At 40.2% G+C, this 23396-nt stretch overlaps 1 protein-coding gene across 5 annotated transcripts in view; it reads right to left on the bottom strand.

Annotated features, from left to right (window-relative positions):
- YLPM1 (YLP motif containing 1) overlaps positions 1–23396 on the bottom strand; it is a 73004-nt gene that overhangs the window by 35667 nt on the left and 13941 nt on the right. For 4 of the 5 annotated variants that reach the window (XR_010151222.1, XM_510067.8, XM_054666719.2 and 1 more), the window contains exons 2-5: positions 21826–22062; positions 19910–20089; positions 18167–19158; positions 816–2933 (exon numbers count right to left, since the gene is read on the bottom strand). Coding sequence is in view for 4 of the 5 variants with exons in the window: in XM_510067.8 (XP_510067.2) it covers positions 816–2933; positions 18167–19158; positions 19910–20089; positions 21826–22062 (3527 nt within the window). In the remaining variant the exon portion in view is untranslated. The remainder of the gene's footprint in view (positions 1–815; positions 2934–18166; positions 19159–19909; positions 20090–21825; positions 22063–23396) is intronic. The other variant, XM_063793716.1, reaches the window with a different exon arrangement.

Raw genomic sequence — 23396 nt, 5'->3', positions numbered from 1 at the left:
AAAAGCTTTCAATCTGTCACTGACTTCTAAATTCCTATCCCAAGATACAGCTGGTTTAAGGATTAAATGAGTTTATTATACACAACACACTTAGTACAGTTCCTGGCCCGGAGTAAGCATGCAATAAATGTTAGCTTTTGTTATTGTTGTTACTACAAGAAAAGAGGAAAATTATGTAGATACCTATACACAGTTGATTGTAAGTCAAGAAATCCTATTTTCCATTTCACAAAGAAAACATTTGGTTATGTAGAAACAAATAACATCCTCAAGGAGAAATATCTGCTTTTAGTTATAATGAAAGATAAAACATCCCCAAAAGAAAGTATCAATAGTTAGACAAATCTGAGGATGCTCCTAAGCAAACCATTCTTAGCTTCAACAAAGAAAAATACAGCACTTTCCAAAGTTTTATCAATGATTAGTGAATATAAAGTCTATCAGATCTAATAACAAAGAACAAACTGCTTACTGGAAAAAATGAAGGTTACACATGAACCCTGTGAAATCCAGAGCACTGAAAAGTTGAAGTTTGACACTTGAAACATGCACAGGCATGACATGCCAGCAACACTTCTACAAAGGCCAAGACAGCAATCAATTTTCACATCTTAGGGCATAAGTTTATCATTAACACAGTTCCTAAATACCCATTCTAACCCTAAAACAGCACTGAATGACCAGAAATATAAATTAAAAGTATGTGATAAGAACTTGAAGTAAAATGATTCCATTCAAATATATCATATCACTTTAAAAAGAGCAGTCTGAATGTGGTTTTTATTAAAAGAAAGGATCTGAAGGAGTCAACTTACCGAAGCATTTTCAGTTCTTGTGCAGCTTTCAAAATGATTTCATGCTGCCTCTGACTGAGAACCATTACCCCTCCAAGGCCTTGGTCAGAGTCTAAGCTTGCATCGGACCCCATCATTTCTGAGGAATGATGTGAGGAGGGCATATGTTCCGCCATGGGGGAATGTCTATCCACATCAGATGGGTACCATCTGTCTGACAACCGTTCTCTTTCCCAGTCCATTCTGTCAGGAACATAATCTCGCTTTTCCCGCCATGTATCTCCTCTTTCTGGATACTCTCGAATCCTCAACTCACCCCTATCACGGAAATCTCGATCATACCCATGCTCTCGATTTCTTTCTTCTCTCCATCTATCATCCCGATATCTATCCAAAGGTGGAAGAGGTGGGAGGGGCGGTAAAGGTGGAAGAGATGGAATATCCCGTTCACGAAACTGTGATTCTTGTTCATCCAGTGGTCTCCCATAATCTCTGTCCCACTCATTATCCAAACTTCTATCATACATATCCATAGGTCTTCCAATCCGATCCACATCCCTGTCCATGTCCCTTTCCATTTCCCTATTGTAGTCCTCATCCATATCCTGGTCTCTCTCCCAATCATCCCACCAAGGGCCTCGCCTATCTCCATCATGAGACCGAGATGGTGGTGCTGAGAACCTGTCCTCTCTGTTATAGAGCTCTAGTGTATCATCTTGATAGTCACGTTCACATTCTCTCCAGTATCTCTCTCTATCCCAGTCATCGAGTCTTTCTCGTTCCATTGGAGCATTTCTACCATCTAATGGAAACTCTTCATGCCCTCGCTCTTCTCCATGGTTCCATGGAGCCCTAGGAGGCTCATCCCGGTGATATGGATACATTTTTTCCCCACCATCTCCTGGTTCTGGTCTGAACGGACCTCTATCACGACCAAAATCTGATCTTCCCAGTCCCCTTTCTCGACTGCCAGGCCCTCGAGGTGGTCCTCTCTCCCTGCTCCCAGCTCTTCGGGGTGGTACTCTCTCTCTACTCCCAGCCCTTCGAAGAGGTCCTCTCTCCTGACTGCCAGCCCTCCGAGGTGGTCCCCTTTCTCGGCTGCCAGCTGCACCCCTGTCCTGGCTCCCTTGAAGACCACCTGGCACTTTCTCCCGACTGCTTCCAGGCCTCACCAACCCTCTGTCCCGGCTACCTTCTCCTCTGTTCATCTTCTCTCGACTATCTTCTCTTCTACCCATCATCTTATCCCGAAAGTCTTCTTGCTTGACCAATCCTGGGCCTCGACTGATTGCCTGGCCGCGACCTCTGTTTACTAGACCTTTATCCCGTGTGTCTTCCATTCTGCTTTGCCCAGGACCTCTGTAAGATGAGCTGTTGCCTCTATTGCCTTCTAATCTATTATCTCTATTATCTGGCCGAGGCAGGCCTTTATCTTGGTTGTTTTCTGAATGGGGTAGACCAATACCCACAGGTTTAAAATCATTATCTGCTGTTAATGATGATGTTGCTACTGCTGTTCCTCCCTCCATCCCCCCTGTTTTTGAAGGAAAAGTAGATTGAGCAGGTACAGGCTTATTCGCAAGGGGTACAGGCTGAGTAACAGCTTGGGCTTTGTCGATTTGAGTCTCCATACTTTGAACATTCTGGTCCCAATTAGAGGGCTCTACGGGCCCTTCCGAGACTTCACTTTTAGGTGGCTCTTGTTGAGAGTCGCTTAGATTCTCATTTGACTGAGCCGCCTTGACATCCTTTACATCTGCAGCAATGGAAAATGCAGCTGATTGCATTTTAAAATTCTTCTGCTGGTTACTACTGGTGTCTGCTAATGGTTCTTTGTTTCCTGAAAGAGGTTCTGCTTGTGACTTAGGTTGCTGCTGATGCTGCTGTCCAAAAGCTGGTTTGGGGCCTTTCCACTGTGGTCCACTCTGTCGAGGACTTAGGGATGTACTGGGGGTAATATAAAATTGAGATGCTGGCCCCCGGGGAATCATTCCCCACTTGCTTTTAGTGCCCTCTGCTGGGTGACCTTCATATCTGGGTCTTGGCCCATCGGGGCGATTTCCTTCAAAACGAGGCCCTTTGGGTCTCGGTCCTTCACACCTTGACCCTAAATCCTCAAATCTTCGAGGACCATCAAATCTACAAGTAAAACAAAAGATATTACTCAAGACAGTAAAGCAGAAAAAAAAATTCTCCATGTAAGAATATTTAAGGCACTCTTGCCTTAGAATTTGTTTACAACAATGACTCTTTTCAGTCATTAAATTAATCCTGAGTCACCAATATCTTAGAACCAGTATGTTAAGGTGGCAGTGCTCAGAAGGTCTTAGGACAGGCTTTGGAAATCATGTCAGTATTATCTAACTTACTTCAACACATCTCCTGCCGCAAGTCACTGATATACTGAATGGTTAAAAAGCAATTACAGGCCTGGTGCAGTGGCTCACACTTGTAATCACAGCACTTTGGGAGGCAGAGATGGGCAGATCACCTGAGATCAAGAGTTCAAGACCAGCCTGGCCAACATGGTGAAACCCTATCTCTACTAAAAAAAAAAAAAAAATACAAAAATTTAGCCAGGTGTAGTGGCAGGTGCCTGCAAATCCCAGCTGCTTGGGAGGCTGAGGCAGGAGAATCACTTGAACCTGGGAGGCAGAGGTTGCAGTGAGCTGAGATCACACTATTGCACTCTAGACTGGGTGACAAGAGTGAGACTCCGTCCCAAAAAAAAAAAAAAAAAAGCAATTATAAATACTGTGCCTTAGGAGACAGAAAAGGCTGCTCATTTTAAAGAGAAAAAAATTAACAAATTCCATAACTAACTCTGAGCACTTCTGGAATTAAATTGTAACTAAAAACTAAATATGAAAAGACTAACAAGAAAATATAGGATGATTATAAATATTGTTAGAGCTAGCACTAACATTTTGATTGACAAAAGTTAAAAAAAAAAAAAAAAAGTAGCCCTATCTTAAGAGTAGGTTCTGACATTTTTAAAAGTCTGCACAGTTATTTTTGCTATAAACCCACTTGCCCATCCAGTAAAAAGAAAGTACACATCCTTTATCTGTCAGGCATTACATTACATCCAAGAGATACAAGAATAAAATGTCATATGTGCCCTCAAAGAGTTTACAACCAAATATAAAGATAATCTAAGTGTAAATAAGTACCAAGAGATGTAATGTCTCAAGTCTATGTGTACACAATAAGGAAAACAGAATTGGAGAGGCTTATGTTGAGTCTTAAAAGACAACTTCTCTGAAATCAAGCTGACAGAATGAGTTGGAGATGAGGAAAGTATGTGGCAAGGGCACCTCAAGCTAAGGAAGCAAGAGGAAAGGCAGAGAAACGTGTATCAGCAGAGCATGTTTGGAAGTGCAAATAGTTTAGCATGGCTAATGCAAAGGGGAAACAGAGTCAAGAGAGCTGATAAAGAGGGAAATGTGGAAAGGCAGCACACTAAAAAATAAGGTAAAGAAGTAAGCGAGGATCACTCTCCAGAAGATTGTGTATGCCTCATGTGGCAGAGACTACTGGTGGTCTTCCAATACCCATTCCCCACTTATCTACAATAACAGGCCTCCTGCAGCTAGACACAAGGCCCCCCAGACAAGACTCTCTTTCTCAATATCTCTTGCAGCTAGAACTGGCAGCCAAGTTCTGGCCAAGGAGCTGAGAGTGAAAATGATTTGCACATCTTCTGGGTTGTCCCCTTAAAGGAAAGGGCACATCCTCCTCTTCTCCATTTCCTTTTTCATGCTGGTTCTGACATGGTGGTGAAATATCCAGGACCAGGTAAATCAGAAGGAACTGGATTCCTGAACCATCACCTAAGTCCTAAGAGAGAATAAACTTCTAACTTGTTAAAGCCATCTGACTTGGATCTCGATTATAACAGATAAATTAATTCAGCTGGTTAAGGAGTTTGGTGTTACCTTATAAGCACTTAGAGCCACTAAATATAGTCTGATTTTTAAAAGATTGCTTTAGCAGAAAAATAGTGGACAGAGAAAAAAAGTTTAAAGATCATCTTTACAATTTGGATAAGTGAAGGTGATGCCTAGTCTAAGGCAGTGACTGATATGAGAATGTAGAGGAGGGGATAAAAGTGAGAGATGTAAAATAAGGTAGAATTCATAGGATTTTGTCACCAGTAGAAATAAAATGATAGTTGTAAGGGAAGAATTTAAGATGATTCCAAGGTTTCTGGCTTAGGTGACTGAGTAGTAGACAGTGATGCCTTTCATGACTTTTAATGAGTGCTAGGAGGCTTTTTCTTTCATTTCTTTGGGAAATCAATGAAGACTAATAAATTCAGTGTTGGCAAAATATTTATTTCCTATCCCTGTGACTTTAGGCTTTGTTGTTCTAAAAGTCTAGTTTCAAAGAGACGAACACATCCACTAGGGGACACAACAAATGATTCCACTAACCTGAAGTTGAGACCCCAACTTTACTCTGAAGTTCCAAATCAAGAGGCAATGGAGAGGGTTACTGTATTCACTGGGGATGATTGACCCTAACTTTCAAGAGGAATTTGAGTGACTATTGCACAATACAGGTGAAGTGAAGTGTGTCTGAAATGCAAGAGATCCTCTAGGACATCTCTTAGTATTTCCCATGTCCTGAGATTCAAGTCCACAGAAAATTGCAAAGGGTTTTGTAGAACTGCAAATAGCAGAAGTAATTCAGAAAGAACTGCTAATAGCCCATATCTTTCAAGAATGAAAGCCTGGGTCACCCCATGAGGCAAGGAATCAGAACTGGCTGAAGTACTTACTTAGAGCAAAGGGAATATGGAATGAGTAGTGGGAGAACATATATACCAGCTATGACTACATGACCATTGCAGAAATATGGACTACAATAGTTACAAATATTTCTTCCTTAATTTGATATATTTGTGTTTAAATGTGTGTGTGTGTGTGTGTGTGTGTGTGTGTGTGTGTGTATTAACCAAATATTTTTTGGTTCATTTGTTTTCTTCCTTATTATCTAACATGTGTTAATAAGAGTTAACCTTATATTTCAGTATTTAAGTTACAGAACATGAAAGAGGGAGTGTGAATCAGGTGGAGAAGGATGAACTAATATTATCTTAAAGACAAAAAAAAAAGACTTTGTGTGCTCTTCTGGGGAAAGAGAATGTTTTTGGTTGTCCAGGAATAAATGTCTCATGGTAGGTGTGAAAATCTCCCTGTGACCCAACCTAATCAGAAACATATGGGAAAGACTGCCAGGCACGGTGGCTCGCGCCTGTAATCCCAGCACTTTGGGACGCGGAGGCGAGTGGATCACTTGAGGTCAGGAGTTAGAGACCAGCCTGGCCAACATGGTGAAACCCTGTCTCTACTAATAGAAAACTTAAGCTGGGCATGGTGGCGTGTGCCTATAATCCCAGCTACTCGGGAGGCAGAGGCAGGAGAATCACTTGAACCCAAGAGGTGGAGAATGCAGTGAGCCTGAGGTGGTGCCACTGCACTCCAGCCTGGGTGACAAAGTGAGACTCTGTCTCAAAAAAAAAAGAGAGAGAGAAAGGGAATTTTGGGAAATGGAGTTTAGCCTAGCCAAGTTGACCTTTACAAACCCATTGCAAGGAACTCAAAAATACACAAACCCATAATAAACAGAGAGAGGAGGTAATCAGAAGATGAAAATCTTGTTTGTACATTCTCAAAGACAAAGAACAAATATGAGTGGTAACTTACAGAGCAGGAAGAAACCAGTTTAGAGTACTGATGGCAGAAAGGGATAAAATCAAAAGAAGGCGGGCTTGCCCAGAGAACCTCAGAGAGGGTCAGGATTCTCAGACACTAGGGGGTGCTAGGGAAGGAAAGAAGTAAAACTTGGGGCTAAAAATACGTAAATCTATATTCGGAACCATCAACCAGCCTTTCCTTAGGCTGAATGTCTCTTAAATCCTTGAATTTGAGAGTCCCCTAGCAGTAGTAACAGTTCCTTACCCTATTCACATAAAGCAGAAACCTGACAGGTAACAAGCCCCTCTCATATACACAGAGCTCCCAATCAGTTTGTCAGTGTCTTCCATGCTTAAACATAAATGGACAGCCAAGGATTGCTAGATATTTGAAGAACACGTCCAAAATGAAAGAAAAACTAAAGATAAATAAATAGGATCTGAATTTGGAGAAAACAGAATGCAAAAAGCAGAAAAGAACTTTCAACTCAAATTGTTTCCTCAGAGAGATTCTTAAAGAGACTGCATTTATAAATCAAGAACAATGTGCTATTTATAAAAAAGATCAACGCCAAAAGAACCACAGAAAAAAAAATTGCCAATTCTCAAAATAAAAGATGCAATAAAGGACTAGAAGTTAAAGTATCTCAGGAAGTACAACAAAATGTAAGATAAAAGGCACAAAGATAAATCAATCCAACAGATCCAAAATCCTACTAATGAAGAGTTCCAGAAACAGAAAACGAGAGAAAAAAAATGAATGAAGAAATAGCACAAAGAAATGTCCCAAAGTTAAGAGATTCCAATCTCTAGACAGAAGGGGCCCAGCATACTGACTACTCAGTACAATTAATAATAAAACTAAATAAGCAAACAAAAAACACTGAAATTTCAGAATACCAGAGATTTTTTAAGTTTGGGAGAGAGGAGGTCACCAAAACAGGAAAAGAATCAGAACAGTATAACACCTACACAATGTGATAGAACAAAATAGAACAATGATCCTAAAACCTTGAGGAATAATTATCTTCAACATCAAATTTTATATCCAAATTAGCAAGTAAGTGTGAGATTAGAATAAAGACATTGTCAGATACAGGACGACTCAGAAAATTTACCCCTCACCCACACTTCCTTAGCAAGTTACTTGAGCATGCACTCCAGGAAATGGAGGTACTGAATGGTAACAGGAAGCCTTGAGATTCGATAAACAGCAAATCACATTCCGGAGGGTCGGCAAGGGGAATGCTGTAGTTAACACCCATATGGCAGAGTGTTGAGGAAGAACGAAAACTTTATTTTTCAGGACAGTTAAATAAATATGTAATATCTAAAATGTGTAAGTGTATAAGTCATGAAAAGAGCAACATAATTATTTAGTGCTATGAAGATGGCGACCAAAAGAAACAGCTAAATAATTGAAAGAGGATGCCATTGGAAAAAACATTTGGGGGGCATGGAGCAGTGGGTGGCCATTTGGCCCAATTTTTTTAAACCATGCATATGAATCACTTTGATAAAAATGTAAACTGTATCTCTTTAAAGGGCACAGAGAGAGGATTAGCCCTCATCAGAAGGGCCGCTTCTCCTAAGACTACAAGATCATGAGCATGCTAAGTAAAGCTAAGGGTTAGAAGTGAGATGTTTTACTGGGCTTGATAGGTAAACTTGATTTCCTGTAAGGCAGGAAACTAAATTATAAATATAATGCAAAATAAAAATGTTTGCTAAGATTGAGAAAGCAGCACTAGAGTAGATGGTCTATGCGAAGTAGTGAAGGCTTGGCAGAGCTATAATGGGCAAAGGCGAAAGAAGGTGACCAGAAACTTCTCAAAGTATATACATCACAATGCTAAGGATGGAGAGTACATATTTACAGAAGGAAAAAAAAGTATGCCACTTTAGGGCTTGTGAAGGTGTGGTTCCTTTCTCGGAATTACACTTATTAATTTAAAGTGCCTCAATAATATATCGGATCATTAAAGTTGTATAAAATCATTTGCTATGTATTAAATGTAGCAATTATTTGTTCACGTAAGTGATAAAAGACTATCTTCCACGATGTACAAGAGTCCATGAGAGACCTTATTAACATGTTATCTAGTATTCTAATCAAATTCTAAGTATGAGCAAAGTCCCTTCCTAACAAAATTGTGAATGCCTTGAGAATTTTATCCATGACTGACATTTTGGAAGAAGCAACTTTTATTGAACACCTACTGATTGTCAGGTAATGTGCTGGTGCTAAAAAGAGAGTCATGCCTAACATCAAGGAGTTCACTGTCCACAGGAAGAGTGAGACAACTAACTCAACAATTAGAACAGAATTTGATAAATATGGAACATGTTTGTCTTGCTAACCAAAGTATTCCCAATGTCTGATTTCATTAAATAATCCCAATCTGTAATTACTGAAGTGCTGCCCCAGGGCAGGAAAAATAGGAATAAATAAAGCAAAGAATGGCAAGAAGGGAATTCCAGACAAAGAAAAGAGCATGTGTAAAAGCCAGAGGAAAGGACAAAGAAAGTAGGAGGCATTAAAAGGTGTGCAGATAAGAGGACATGGCAGAAGGGTTGAAAGGGTAGGGTGCTTTGTTTTCAGACCAAATTGCTGATCAACAGCCAAGGCCCATCATTTTATTTTCATTCTGGGGGCCAGAAATTGTTGAAACCATTTGAAATACACTTTCAACACTACATATAAATGGCAAACATTTATCACTATTTGATTTTTTTTTTGTCCTTTTCTGAGACAGGGTCTCACTCTGTCACCCAGGCTGGAATGAAGTGGCATGATCCTAGTTCACTGCAGCCTAGACTTCCTGGGTTCCAGTGATCCTCCCACCTCAGTCCCCCGAGTAGCTGGGACCACAGGTGCCTGCCACCATGCCTGGCTAATTTTTTATGTCACCAGGGTCGGCTAATTTTTGTATTTTTGGTAGAGATGCGGATTCACCAAGTTGCCCAGGCTGGTCTCAACTTCCTGAGCTCAAGCAATCCACCTGCCTCAGCCTCCCACAGCGCTAGGATTACAGGAATGAACCACTGCACCTGGCTATTACTGGACTTACAAATTTTCAAAGTTCAAAGATGTTACAAAATGACAGACTCAAAACCGTTTTCATTTATAAAACTAGAGACCTTTTAAGCCTTTGTAACAAATATATCAAGAGATACTCATATTAAAAATCTGTATGAAAATAAGCCACCTTTAAATCAATATAATGAAATACTATGACCCTTTTGACATATAAAAACATGTATTTAAAATACAGTAGAAACATTACATAAATTCACTAAATACAATCACATAAAAACGCATGCATTGTACATTGGTAAGATAAAAAGAAAAATAAGCAAATATCTGGTTTTAAGTATTTAGAAAGTGTTTATTTGTATAGTTAAGTGTGTTATAAATCTCTTAAAAAACCCCTAAAACTAGGTATAAATACCTTAGAATTATTAAAATTTCAAAATTTGATATAAAACTCCAAAATGTAAAAACCTAAGAGGTATGATGCAGTTATACAAATACTTTTAAAGAAGGTATTTTCTGTATTATACTATTTGCAGAAACATATTAAAATTAACAAACCATGGGAATTACAAGATACCAAATTCTGGAATTAAATTCCTTCCTGTTTTCTTTTCACGTGAAATAGCACCTGTTTTCTAAATATGTATAACCAAGGTCCTAAAATTAAAATTCCCAAAGATAAGTTATCACTATAAACAAGAACAACCATAACAAATGGAAATATAAAGAAAACCTATAGCACTCACAGTCCCTTACTAATCCTAGTAAGATAGCTATAGAATGGAAAAAGTCCACAATTCCAATCCTAAAGCCAGTCAAAACATAGTTGTGACTGATCAGAAGCCTTGATATTATAAAGATTTCAATTCTTCCTCCAAATGGTCAATGGATTCTATGCAATGCTCATCAAAATTCTAGCAGGTTTTTGAAAACTGACAAGCTGATTCTAATAAGAATAATCAAGACAATCTAGAACAGGGGTCAGCAAACTATGGCCTATGTTCCAAATACAGTTAAAAGTGATCTTTTTTACATTCTTGAAGGTTTAAAAAAAAAAAAAAGGCTGCACATGGTGGCTCATGTCTGTAATACCAACACTTTGGAAGGCCAAGGTGGGCAGATGGCCTGAGCCCAGGAGTTTGAGACCAGCCTGGACAACACAGGCAGATCCCATCTCTACAAAAAATAAAGTAGCCAAGCATGGTGGGACACATCTGCAGTTCCAGCTACACGGGAGGCTGATGTGGGAGGACTGCTTGAGCCCAGGAGGTCAAAGTTGTAATGAGTTGTGATCCTGCCACTGCATTCTAGTCTGGGCAACAGAGTAAAGACCCTGTCTCAATAAAATTTTTTTTAAATGTGAAAAAAAAAAAAAAGAAAAGAAAGAAAAATATTTAACAGAGACCAAATGTGACCCACAAGGCCTACAAATATTTACCACCTGGCCCTTTATAAAAAGCTTGCCAGGTCAGGGATGATAGCTCACACCTGTAATCCCAGCACCCAGGGAGGCCAAGGCAGATGGATCACCTGAGGTCAGGAGTTCGAGACCAGCCTGGCCAAAATGGTGAAACCCCATCTCTACTAAAAATACAAAAATTAGCCGGGCATGTTGGTGCACGCCTATAATCCCAGCTACTTGGGAAGCTGAGACAGGAGAATCGCTTGAACCCAGGAGGCAGTGGTTGCAGTGAGCGCCACTGCACTCCAGCCTGGGTGACAGAATGAGACTCCGTCTCAAGAAAAAATAAAAAAGAAAGCTTGCCAATCCCTTATCTAGAAGCACAGAATTGGAGGACCTACACTAACAGATAAATTTATTGTAAAGCTACAGTAATTAAAATATGACACTAATGCAAAGACAGACAAATAGACCACAGGAATGGAGAGTCCAGAAACAAACTCATTTAAACATTGAATTTATGATGAAGTCACTGCAAAGTAGTAGGGATGACTTCTTCAGTAAATGGTGTTGGGGTGAACTGGATAGTTATTCGGAAAAAATAAACACTGACCCCTACCTCACACTATATAAAATCAGTTCTATATGGAGTATTGATTTAAAAATAAAAGGTTAAAGAAATAAAAGAAGAAAAAGTAAATAATAACACTTATAGCCTTAGGGTTTCTTTTCCTTCTTTTTTTTTGAGTCAGGATCTCACTCTGTTGCCTACGTTGGAGTGCAGTGCACAGCTCACTGCTGCCTTGGCCTCCCAGGCTCAAGCGATCCTCCCACCTCAGCCTCCCACATAACTGGGACCACAGGCGCATGCCACCAAGCCTGGCTAATTTTTTACTTTTTGTAGAGACAGGGTCTCACTATGTTGCTCAAGCTGGTCTCAAATTCCTAACCTCAAGCAATCCTCCTGCCTCAGCCCCCCAAAGGGCTGGAATTATAGGTGTGAGCCACCATGCCCAGCTGACAATATATTTCTAAGAACAGAAAGGAAATGTGGTGCGGTAATCCACTTAGTTATTAAACAGGAAGGACCTTATCTTATCACATATTTTGTGGCAAGAACCTGGACCATCTCAATTTGCTAAAAGGATATGTGACAGAAGGCCAGGCGCGGTGGCTCATGCCTGTAATCCCAGCACTTTGGGAGGCCGAGGTGTGTGGATCACGAGGCCAGGAGATCGAGACCATCCTGGCTAACATGGTGAAACCCCGTCTCTACTAAAAATACAAAAAATTAGCCAGGCGTGGTGGTGGGCACCTGTAGTCCCAGCTACTTGGGAGGCTGAAGCAGGAGAATGGCGTGAACCTGGGAGGTGGAGCTTGCAGTGAGCTGAGATTGTGCCACTGCACTCCAGCCTGGGCGACAGAGCGAGACTCCATCTCAAAAAAAAAAAAAAAAAGGGTATGTGACAGAATTATTTCATCTTTTAAGATGTTTGTGTGCCCAAATTTAATGGATGAAAAGAGTTTGTCTTTAACATTTTTTTCACTATCCCTTTATTTTTATTTTTGAGACAGACTCTCACTCCGTCACCCAGGCTGGAGTACAGTGGTGCAGTTCTGCAACCTCTGCCACCCAGCTTCAAGCAATTCTCATGCCTCAGCCTCCTGAGTAGCTGAGATTACAGGTGTGCACAACCATGCTCAGCTAATTTTTGTATTTTTAGTAAAGACAGGGTTTTCCCATGTTGGCCTGGCTGGTCTCAAACTCCTGACCTCAAGTGATCCGCTCGCCTAGGCCTCCCAAAGTACTGAGATTACAGATGTGAGCGACCATGCCTGGCCCCTTTATTCTTAAATTCTGTAAATTATTTGTAAAATTACTTTAAAATACAAAGGGTCCATTGGACCTAAAAGGTAAATGGTAAAGACTACTTTTCTACTATACTGAGATCAAACTGTCATACTGCAGTGTTTAGTTTCTTTTTTTTTTTTGAGACGGAGTCTCGTTCTTGCTCTGTCACTCTGTCGCCCAGGCTGGAGTGTAGTGACTCAATATCGGCTCACTGCATCCTCCACCTCTGCATTCAAGTGATTCTCGTGCCTCGGCCTCCCGAGTAGCTGGGATTACAAGCGTGCACCACCATGCCTGGCTAATTTTTGTATTTTTGGTAGAGATGGGGCTTCACCATGTTGGCCACGCTGGTCTCAAACTCCTGACCTCAAGTGATCTGCCCGCGTCAGCCTCCCAAAGTGCTGGGATTACAGGCACGAGCCACTGTACCCAGCATGCAGCGTTTACATTCAAGTGCTCTTTAAGAAAATAAAAAGTCCTGCAGTGAGAAATTTGTAATACATATAATGGATAAAGAACTGATGTGCAGAATTCACAAAGAACTCCTACAAAATCAGTAAGACATAAAACCCAGTCAAAAAATGGGAAAAAGACTTGAATCAGCATTTCATAAAAGAGGAAATACAAATGAACAATAATCAAATAAAAAAAGTGAAACCTCATTAGTCATCAGGGAAATGTAAATTAAATCCATTATCATGATACCACTAAACATCCACTAGGATTGCTAAACCTTAAAAGTTTAACAATACCAAGTGTTGATAAGGATGCAAAAAAACTGAAACACTGAAACACTGCTGGTGAGAATATAAACTGAAACAACCACTTTGGAAAAATGTTTAACAATACCCATTAACGCAGAACATGTATATACTCTATAATCAGGCAATTCCAATCCTTAATAGATATCCAAACAAAATTAAACACACACAAACAAACACATACATCTAAAGGGACACATACAGCATCAAAAGACACTCAGCAGCACTTTTCATAATAACCAAAAAACTTCAATGACCATTAATATTAAAATGGATAAACAGATTGTGTTATATTCATACAATGAACTATTGTACAGGAACGGGAATAAACTACTACTACACACAACAAGGATGACTCTCACAATAATACAATGTCAAGTGAAAGATGCCAGACTCATGAGTACATACAGTATTATTTCACTCACATGAAGTTCAAAAATAGGCAAAACTAATCTATGGCTCAGTATAGCAGTTATCTTTGGGGTATTAGAAAATAACTGAGGGGGATGAGGGAGATTTCTTGGGCACTAGTAATTCCTATTTCTTGATCTAGTAGTGATACCATGTGTGCCTTTTTTTTTTTTTTTTTTTTGAGACGGAGTCTCACTCTGTCACCCAGGATGGAGTAGAGTGGCACGATCTTGGCTCACTGCAACCTCCGCCTCCCGGATTCAAGCAATTCTCCTGCCTCAGCCTCCCAAGTAGCTGGGACTACAGGCGCATGTTACCATGCCAGCTAATTTTAGTATTTTTTAGTAGAGATGGGGTTTCACCATATTGACCAGGCTGGTCTCGAACTCCTAACCTCATGATCCGCCCCCCTCAGCCTCCCAAAGTGCTGGGATTACAGGCATGAGCAACCGCACCTGGCCAATGTGTGTCTTTATTTTGTGAAAATTCACTAAGCTGAACACTTAAAATTGTGCACTTCTCTGTTACGTTTCAATAAGTTTTATTATATGTGAAAAAAAAGGTCCTGGAAAACCAACATCCATCGATATGACAGTTTTCTGGACCAACGGTAGTCTTCTGGAAGACTCAGTGAATCCAATGATATACACAGTGTCAAAACAGCTCCCCTAGACTCTCAACAATGTGACATGTTATTTACATGTCATGCAGTTTTGTCACATGACTTTTTAGAAATCTCGTTTTTAGAAAGCAGCTTAAATCTGGATTTTGCAAAAACTCAAAGCCATTTACAGTACTTTATTTGTAACAGCATGTTATCAGTAAATTTGTTTAGCTGTGTTCTAAACTCTTGTTTTTCTAATCAGCTTTGATTATTTAAAAAAAAAAGTGGCTTATCATATCAGTTATATGTTGATAGCAAAATCTGAATTAGAAATACAGGAAGTTCACAGGTTTCCTTAATAGTATAGATTATTCTTACCTCAGTCTTGTTCACTCACTAACCAGCTTCCCACTGATTTTTTACCTAGTTACACTGGAGAAAAAGAACTATGCCTGGGTAACAGTCCCAAACTATATAAGGGCTGAGTGAGCAAAAGCAGCAGGGGGTGACTGAAATGGAAATGACATAAGCTAGTTAGGGGAAAGGTTTTCAAAACAAGGTGGATAATCTGAGTAGGATCCAATTCAAGGATTAAAAAGCCATACTTATCAAAGCTGCAGATGAAAATGCTGAAGAGGGATATCACACACCTAAAACAATATAATCATCATTCACCAAGATTTCTGCAGACTGAAATGATGGCGCAAACCTAACTAGAAAACAATCTAAAGAGAAATGTAAAGTCTTAGAAAAAGGAACAAGAAAAACAAAAACAAAAAACCAACCACACAAGTTCAGGGTAAGAGAGACTTGGCTTAATAAAAGCTAATGTGAAAAAGACCTGGGAAGCTAGATTGATGTTAAGCTCAACAAGAGTCAACACTGTGAGAGTGCTGAAAAAAACAAACAAAAAAGCAATTTGTTAAGCTATACAATATAAGCACATTATTTATAATGAAGTTGGTACTAGGCCCATGGTCCTCTGCATCTGAAGTAAGTGTTCATTCTGAAGGCGACTAACAAACTAAAGGCCCTTCAAAGGACAGTGAGCAGTACGGCAGGATGAGGTTAGAAACAATGTTAAGATGAAAAGAATCTGAGTTGTGATTGGCAGAGCAAACTGGGTAAGGTAGGGTGAGGGAGACATGAGGGTAATAGTTTTTAAATAACTGTAGTGACATGCTGTAGAAGAGGCATAGGATAATTCATTCTGTGTTGCTCCAGAGGCAAATCTAGAATCAACAGATAAAAGTTAAAGAATCACATTTAGGTTCAATGTAAAAAACAAACTTTCTAGAATCAATGCCTTATATGGCAGTGTTCCTTATCACAATGCCAATGTTAAGCATACAACTGCTCATCACAGAAAGTACAATGGACTTAAAGTGGGTCAGAAGTCCTTGGATTCTAATCCCATCTTGACCATTTACTAGCTGTGTTATATGAGGCAAGGTATTTACAACCTCTCTGAATCTCAGCTTTTCTTATGTATTTATTTACCTCCTGATATCACTAAGAGGAATAAATAAGATGATATGTGCAAGACTCATTGTGACAAACTGAAATGGAATACAAACGTGCGTTGCCGTAGACGGATATATTAGATAATTGCTAATATCCTCCCAGCACAGAGATTATTAACTTGAGAAGTTATTTTCTTCTGAAGACAAAACTTAAAATAGGTCCTAAATTCACACAGCCAAGATTTAGTAGGCAAAGAGAGAAAATATTAACATGACAGAAATCAAGGGAGCAGGAAATGTATGTTTCATGAGGTGTTAAGAATGTATTTCTCTGATAGCAAATTAGTTACCAGATCTAAATGGCAATGCTCATTCCAGGAGATTAAGAACGAATTCAAATCAAGATGATACACATGCCAAATAAGCACTGACAGTATAGGCTTGAATCATGGCAGTAAACAGAGCTTAAATAGTACTTTTGCTTTGGGGACCCTCTAGACTCAACTGTACCTATTCTGGGGTTCTACTCACTCTGCTAAATAATCCTGACTGAGCAAGTTACGCAGTCCTCTCAGTGCCATTTTGTTAAGAGTAAATGGAGAATAATCTGCCTACTTCACAGGTTGTTGAGAAGACTTCCGTGAGATAATAATGTGTGTAAAGTCTCTAGTAAGGCTTCTTGGTACACAGAGGAATTCATGTTAATTGCCCTTTCTCTTAACTTTGATTGTGGATGGAGTTTTGTGCCACAATGCTTTCAGAATTATAAACTTGGGGAATAAAAGATATATTTTGTTTTCAAATGTTAAAATGAGGTTGAAAAAAAATGATGATGTAGATCCACTGATACTGAGATGAAAATCTAAGCAATACGCAGATTGGTGGAAAAATAAATTATAAGATAATCTACTCAGTATGATCCCATTTCTGCAACATATATTTTTAAAATGATTCTCTCCAGATGGTGGAATTAGGTGACTTTCACTTTTTTCTACACTTTTCTGTAATGTTTGAATTTTGTATAAGGAGTACACATTTCTACAATTCCCAACTGAGAAAAAAACTGATTAAAGTATTTTTCTGGCTGAGCGTGGTGGCTCACGCCTGTAATCCCAGCACTTTGGGAGGCCAAGGCAGGCAGGGAGGCCAAGGCAGGAGGATCGCTTGAGCCCAGGAGTTTGAGACCAGCCTGGTCAACATAGGAAGATCCCCATCTCTACGAAGTATTTTTTAAAAACTGGCCAGATGTGGTGGTGTGCGCCTCTGGTCCCAGCCACCTGGGAGGCTGAGGTGGGAGGATTGCTTGAACCCAGGAGGAAGAGGCTGCACTGAGCCATAATTGTATCACTGCACACTAGCCTGGGTGAAAAACCGAGACCCTGTCTCAAAAAATAATAATAATTTCCATAGAAAAGTTATCATTTAGGTCAACTTGGGGAGAAAAATCTATTTTTACAAACTTGGAAAAAATGAATTTAACAGTTTTTAGAAGGTAAAGAGAAAAAACTTACACACCAGCAATTTTTTTTCTTTCTAAATATGTTGTTCAGGCAAAACAGAAGTATCTCCTTAACTGGGGAAAATATAAAGGATGTAAGCTCCATGGGGGCAGGAATTTTATGTGTTCTGTTATATTCACTGCTCTAAGTACAAGAGCAGGAACTTAAATATTTGCTGAATGGATAAAATAAAAGTCCTACTTACCTTATGCTAAATTTCACTGCCTCAAGCCAGTAGAATATTGGCTTATTCATCTTTATCTCTAACAACTAACAAATTATCTAACAAATAGTAATTGCCAATTCAATTATTTGTCAAATGAATGAAAAAGCAAAAAAAAGATAAAGTTTAATATTATTTTTAAAGCTAATAAGTCAATACAAAATGATAAGCATTACTCCACAATACTACATTCATTCTGGATTATAATCTCTACATATAGGACAAAAGCAGAGACATCAAAGAAATGGGGGCATGTTACCTTTTCTAGATTACATACGTGATGTCTAACAAGCAGACAATGTAAGTACAAAGAGAGTATAAACATTGTATAAATGAAGCTTTTTATACCATCGAGAACCAAATAGCCTAAGTCAATAAAATAGCCAAACCAAAAAAAAGAGAAAAAAAAGCAGACCTACCTTGGGCCTCTTGGACTTTCCAAGTAACTACTTCTAGGAGGATCTGGAAGCAGGCCACCTGATCTCACTGGCATGTCCTTCACTGCAGTGATTGGCTGAGATGGAGCAGCTGAAGACTCCCCAAGTCCTTGATCAGATGAGAACGAACTGTATGGCAGAGCAGACTTGCTCAAAGGAGCTTTTGAATTCACTTGTTCTGATGGACCAGCTGATTGCAACGGAGGATGGTAAGTTGTGGGTGGGGCAGAACCAAAAGACACTGGAGTAGGAAGCAGTGCTGGTCTAGGTTTCTCTGGAACTTGCGAGCTCTGTGAACTGGAGGCTGGTGGAACTGGGGCTGCTGTTAACTGAGGAGGTATCCCTTGTGGAACTCCAGGGGGAGGTATTCCTGGAGGAGGTGTAGCTGAAGACAATGGTGGGAGGGGCATGACAGGTGGAGGTGCTGTTGAAGACAGAGATGGTGGGGGAAGAACTGGTGGTGGCCCTGCAGAAGACAGGGAAGGTGGGGGGAGAACTGGTGGTGGCCCTGCAGAAGAGAGAGAAGGAGGCATCCCTGGTGGGGGAACAGAGGTTGGTAGAGAAGGTGGCATAACAGGTGGGGGCATGCCAGGTGGTGGCACTGTAGCAGGGAGGGCAGGGGGCATCACTGGTGGTGGCAATGAAGGAGGCAACACTGGAGGGGGCATTGTAGGTAGAGGTGGAGGCATCTGAGAATATGGAACAAAAGGAGGTGGCATTGACATGTTCCCCATATACTGGTTCTTCATGTTCTGAAATGAATTGACTTTCTCCTGGAGATAGCTCTGAGTGGCTTTCATATGTCCCTGCCATGTTTTCCACTGCTTCTCATACTCCTGAAGCTGATCTTTATGAGGATAGGAATGGAGTTGTTCCTCCCATAGCTGAAACTCTCGCTCCCATTCTTGGTAAAGATGTTGAAACTGTTGCTGCTGCATCTCATAATGCCGCAGCTGCATATCTACAGACATGGTCTACAAATAAAGGGATAAAAAACTATTTAAAACCATTCATATAAGATAATTAATCATAGGTTAAAATATTAATGAATCAAGGGCATTTGACGCTTTAGGAAATTAGAACACTAAAGACTTTGGGAGGCTAAGAATAAGTTCGTTAAGTTCTTTGAGTGATGATCATTCTTCTTCCTTCCTTTGGCTTAGACAACTTACTACAGAGTTGGAAAAACCAACCAAACAATAAAGCAAATACCTATCTTAGCAATAAGTATTTTTCAAGTTTTTAATATGGATAATTTCAAGAACTTGAAAAATGATCTGTTATTATAGATATACAGACACAACATTACCCCTCAAAGATACAACACAAACAAGTATCTAAGTCACTTTATCTTTTATGGTATATTTGCTTAGGTTTTTTGTGATGGCTGTTTTTGGCCTTTTTGCTTATCTGTTACTGTAGTAGTTTACAGGCAAAACACAGGTTAACCTGTGGCTATATGGTAAAAACCCCCAGGTCTTAAGACCCTTAGCAATAGTAAGCTAACATCTGGCCTGGGTTGACATGATCAGGAAACTCTACTATAACCAACCCCTCCCCAGTCCCCCAGGTAATGTGGCAGATAACTACTTGGGCACCCCTTGGGAAACAACTAATTGTCAACAGTTGGTATCTTTTGTTTTTCACACTTAAATCTTTCAAGAATAACAAATTATTTCAATGTCTTGGGGCAACTTCCTATTTGTGGACTATGGAAGCACTTGCCTGTATATGTGGTGGGGGCTGTATAATCTGTTGATACTGTTGTAGAATCTGCTGTAACTGAGTGTGCTTCTGCATTATTCCCTGATACTGGAAACCGACTCGATGCTGCTGGTGCTGCTGCCAGTGTGCTGCTGCAGCCTGCAACTGCTTTAACCTGGCATCTTCTTCTGGGTCCTCAGACTAAAGATAAAAGAGGACACATCTTTATGTAAGTCATAAAACAGCAAGCAAAAATATTTTATAAATGTATTATAAAGTCCAGAATCCCTACAACTCAGAAATATCCAATTGTCAAACACAGTATCTTCAGTTCTTTTTGGATTGAGAACAGCTATTCTATCTTTAGATAAAACACATAGCTCCATCTATACTATTATGGATACTAATACAAAGGAGTTTATAAATTCCAGTCTTCACTGGAATAATAATCTTATTATTCCTAAATATGACAACAATTTTCCCAGTGGAAAGTGGTCCCAGGCCGGGCACCACGGCTCACACCTGTAATCCCAGAACTTTGGGAGGCCAAGGCGGGTGGATCACTTGAAGTCAGGAGTCCAAGACCAGCCTGGTCAACATGGTGAAACCCCGTCTCTACTAAAAATACAAAAATTAGCCAGGCATGGTGGCAGGTACCTGTAATCTCACCTACTTGGGAGGCTGAGGCCGGAGAATCACTTGAACCTTGGAGGCAGAGGTTGCAGTGAGCCAAGATCGTGTCACTGCACTCCAGCCTGGGCGACAGAGCAAGACTCCATCTCAAAAAAAAAAAAAGGAGGGGAGGGGAGGGAAGAGAGGTCCCAGCTACTTGGAAGGCTGAGGCAGGAGGATCACTTGAGCCTGGGAGGCTGAGGCTGCAGTGAGTTGAGATCACACCACTGCACTCCAGCCTGGGCAACAGAGTGAGACCCTGTCTAAAAAAAAAAAAAAAAGTGAACCTTAAGTTATAGACCTTTTCACTCTATGAAAAATCCGTTTCTTTTTTTGTCACTTTTCACCAATGGACTACAATATAACCATCATGGTTTGATTAAACCCTTCATATAAGGCTCTTGGGAGAACAATGACCTTTGGACCAATATGAGAACCTCCCATGTGCCAGTCACTAAGCTGAGTGACAAGAATTATCACATTTAATGCTTCAATACCTCTATGTGATAGCTACTATTGAATATACCCATTTTGCAGAGGAGTAAATTGAAGCACAGAATGGTTAACAAATTTGCCCAGTCACTACTGGCAAGTGGCAGTACCTGGATTATAGCCTGGGTAGCTTGACTCTAAAAGCTCAAGCACTCAACTATTGCCCTGTGCTGTCACTATGAACATATGCTGGCATCTTCCTTTAGTGCTTAGAGGCACTCAATTCAGAAGAGTATCCAACTCTTCACTCAAACTAGGAAAAATTTCCTTTTCTAAACCTGATACAACAGGCCAGGCGTGGTGGCTCATGCCTGTAATCCAAGCACTTTGGGAGGCCGAAGCAGGTGGATCACTTGAGGTCAGGAGTTCGAAACCAGCCTGGCCAACATGGTGAAACCCCATCTCTACTAAAAAATACAAAAATTAGCCGGTCATGGTGGTGCATGCCTGTCATCCCAGCTACTCAGGAGGCTGAGGCAGGAGAATTGCCTGAACCTAGGAGGCAGAAGTTGCAGTAAGCCAAGATCGCACCAGCCTGGTAAACAGAGCGAGACCCTGTCTCAAAATAAATTTATTTTGAGACCCTGTCTCAAAATAAATAAACAAACAAACAAATAAACCTGATACAACAGACATCTGATTATTTCACAAATGCAACTTTATAGGTACCTAAAAAAACAAAAATATATATCCATTTATGATAAAAGTATACTAAATGAATCAGAAAAAAGCTAAATAATTTAATAAACACAAACAATTAATTATATGGTTACCTGGGGTTCCTCAGGTGGGAGAGGAGGTGGCACTTCCTCATTTGGAGGTGGCAATGGGGGCTCCTCAGAAGAAGGAGATTCTGGAACTTGACTGGTGGCAGGTACTGTAACTTCTTCTTTTACCGGCTCTGGTGTATCCTTTGCTACCACAGGACCCTTTTTGTGTCCTGGCAAATGAACTTTTGTCCTCTGTTGCAAACTAAGCAAGTGCTGTCGATACCAATACTGCTGCTGTTCCTACAACAGAAACAATTTTTGAGAATTTTGATTGACAATCATGTATCTCTGCAACTTGGTGTTAACAAGGACCTATCTTTATGTCTGTGTTCATGTGTCTATATGTAAGAAAAGGCAAAGCCAGACTAAGGAAGACAAATAAGTTAACAAGATCTTAAACACAGGCTACAGAAAAATTTCAGTTCCTCCCCCAAATTTATACATTTAAATAAAACCATACATATTAATTCAACATGCTTCTGTACTCTAATAAAACACATGCTTTTGGAGGTAAGAGCCATCTTTTTGATAAATGATCAGGGTAAATCTCTTCAGTATTCACAGCTACTTATTTTTAACCTGGCTTCAGTTTGTTCAGATTTATTGACAGGGGTCTTGTAATTAATGAATATAACGCAACAGTCCTACCTCTCTTCTCTGCCTTCTCTCTTTCTCCTCTAGCGCTCCTCCCTCTTTTCTTTTCTTTTCTTTTTTTTTTTTTGAGACTGCATCTCACTCTCTCACCCAGGATGGAGTACAATGGCCTGAACATGGCTCACTGAAGCCTCGACCTCCCAGGCTCAAGCAATCCTCCCACCTCAGCCTCCTGAGCAGCTGGGTTCATAGGCATGCACCATCACGCCCAGCTAATTTTTTTATGTTTTATAGACACAAGGTCTTACTGTGTTGCCCAGGCTGGTCTCAAACTCCTGGGCTCAAGCAATTCTCTTACCTCAGCCTCCCAAAGTGCTGGGATTACAGGTGTGAACCACTGCACCCAGCCTCCTCCCCCTTTGAAACACCTGTTGTAGCATTAGTCTACCCATACTCAGATGTACACACATATAAGAGAATATGCTGTGTTTTATTTTTTTTTTTTGAGATGCAGTCTTGCTCTGTCACCCAGGCTGGAGTGCAGTGGTGTGATCTCGGCTCACTGCAACCTCTAACTCCCAGGTTCAAGTGATTCTCCTGCCTCAGCTTCCCGAGTAGCTGGGATTACAGGCACCCACCACCAAGCCCAGCTAAATTTTTTTATTTTTAGTAGAGATGGGGTTTCACCATGTTGGCCAGGCTGGTCTCGAACCCCTGAACTCAGGTGATCCATGAGCCTCTCCCAAAGTGCTGGGATTACAGGTGTGAGCCACCGCACCTGGCCAATATACTGTGTTTTAAAATGCTTTCTATTTATTTTAAAAGCCTTAGCTTTATCTTCCAAATTATGCTGTACTTTAATTTTCTGAAAGCTTATTTTGTGCTTTCATTTAAAAATTACAACAATAAGCTTAGTATGGAAATATTAGAAAATAGAGCCAATCCTCATTATTCTTGGATTCTGTATTTGCAAATTTGCC

The sequence above is a fragment of the Pan troglodytes genome, chromosome 15, assembly GCF_028858775.2.
Source record: "Pan troglodytes isolate AG18354 chromosome 15, NHGRI_mPanTro3-v2.0_pri, whole genome shotgun sequence".
NCBI classification, from domain to species: domain Eukaryota; kingdom Metazoa; phylum Chordata; class Mammalia; order Primates; family Hominidae; genus Pan; species Pan troglodytes.
The sequence above is the reverse complement of the archived record's forward strand: the minus strand, read 5'-3'. Positions and strand labels throughout refer to the sequence as shown.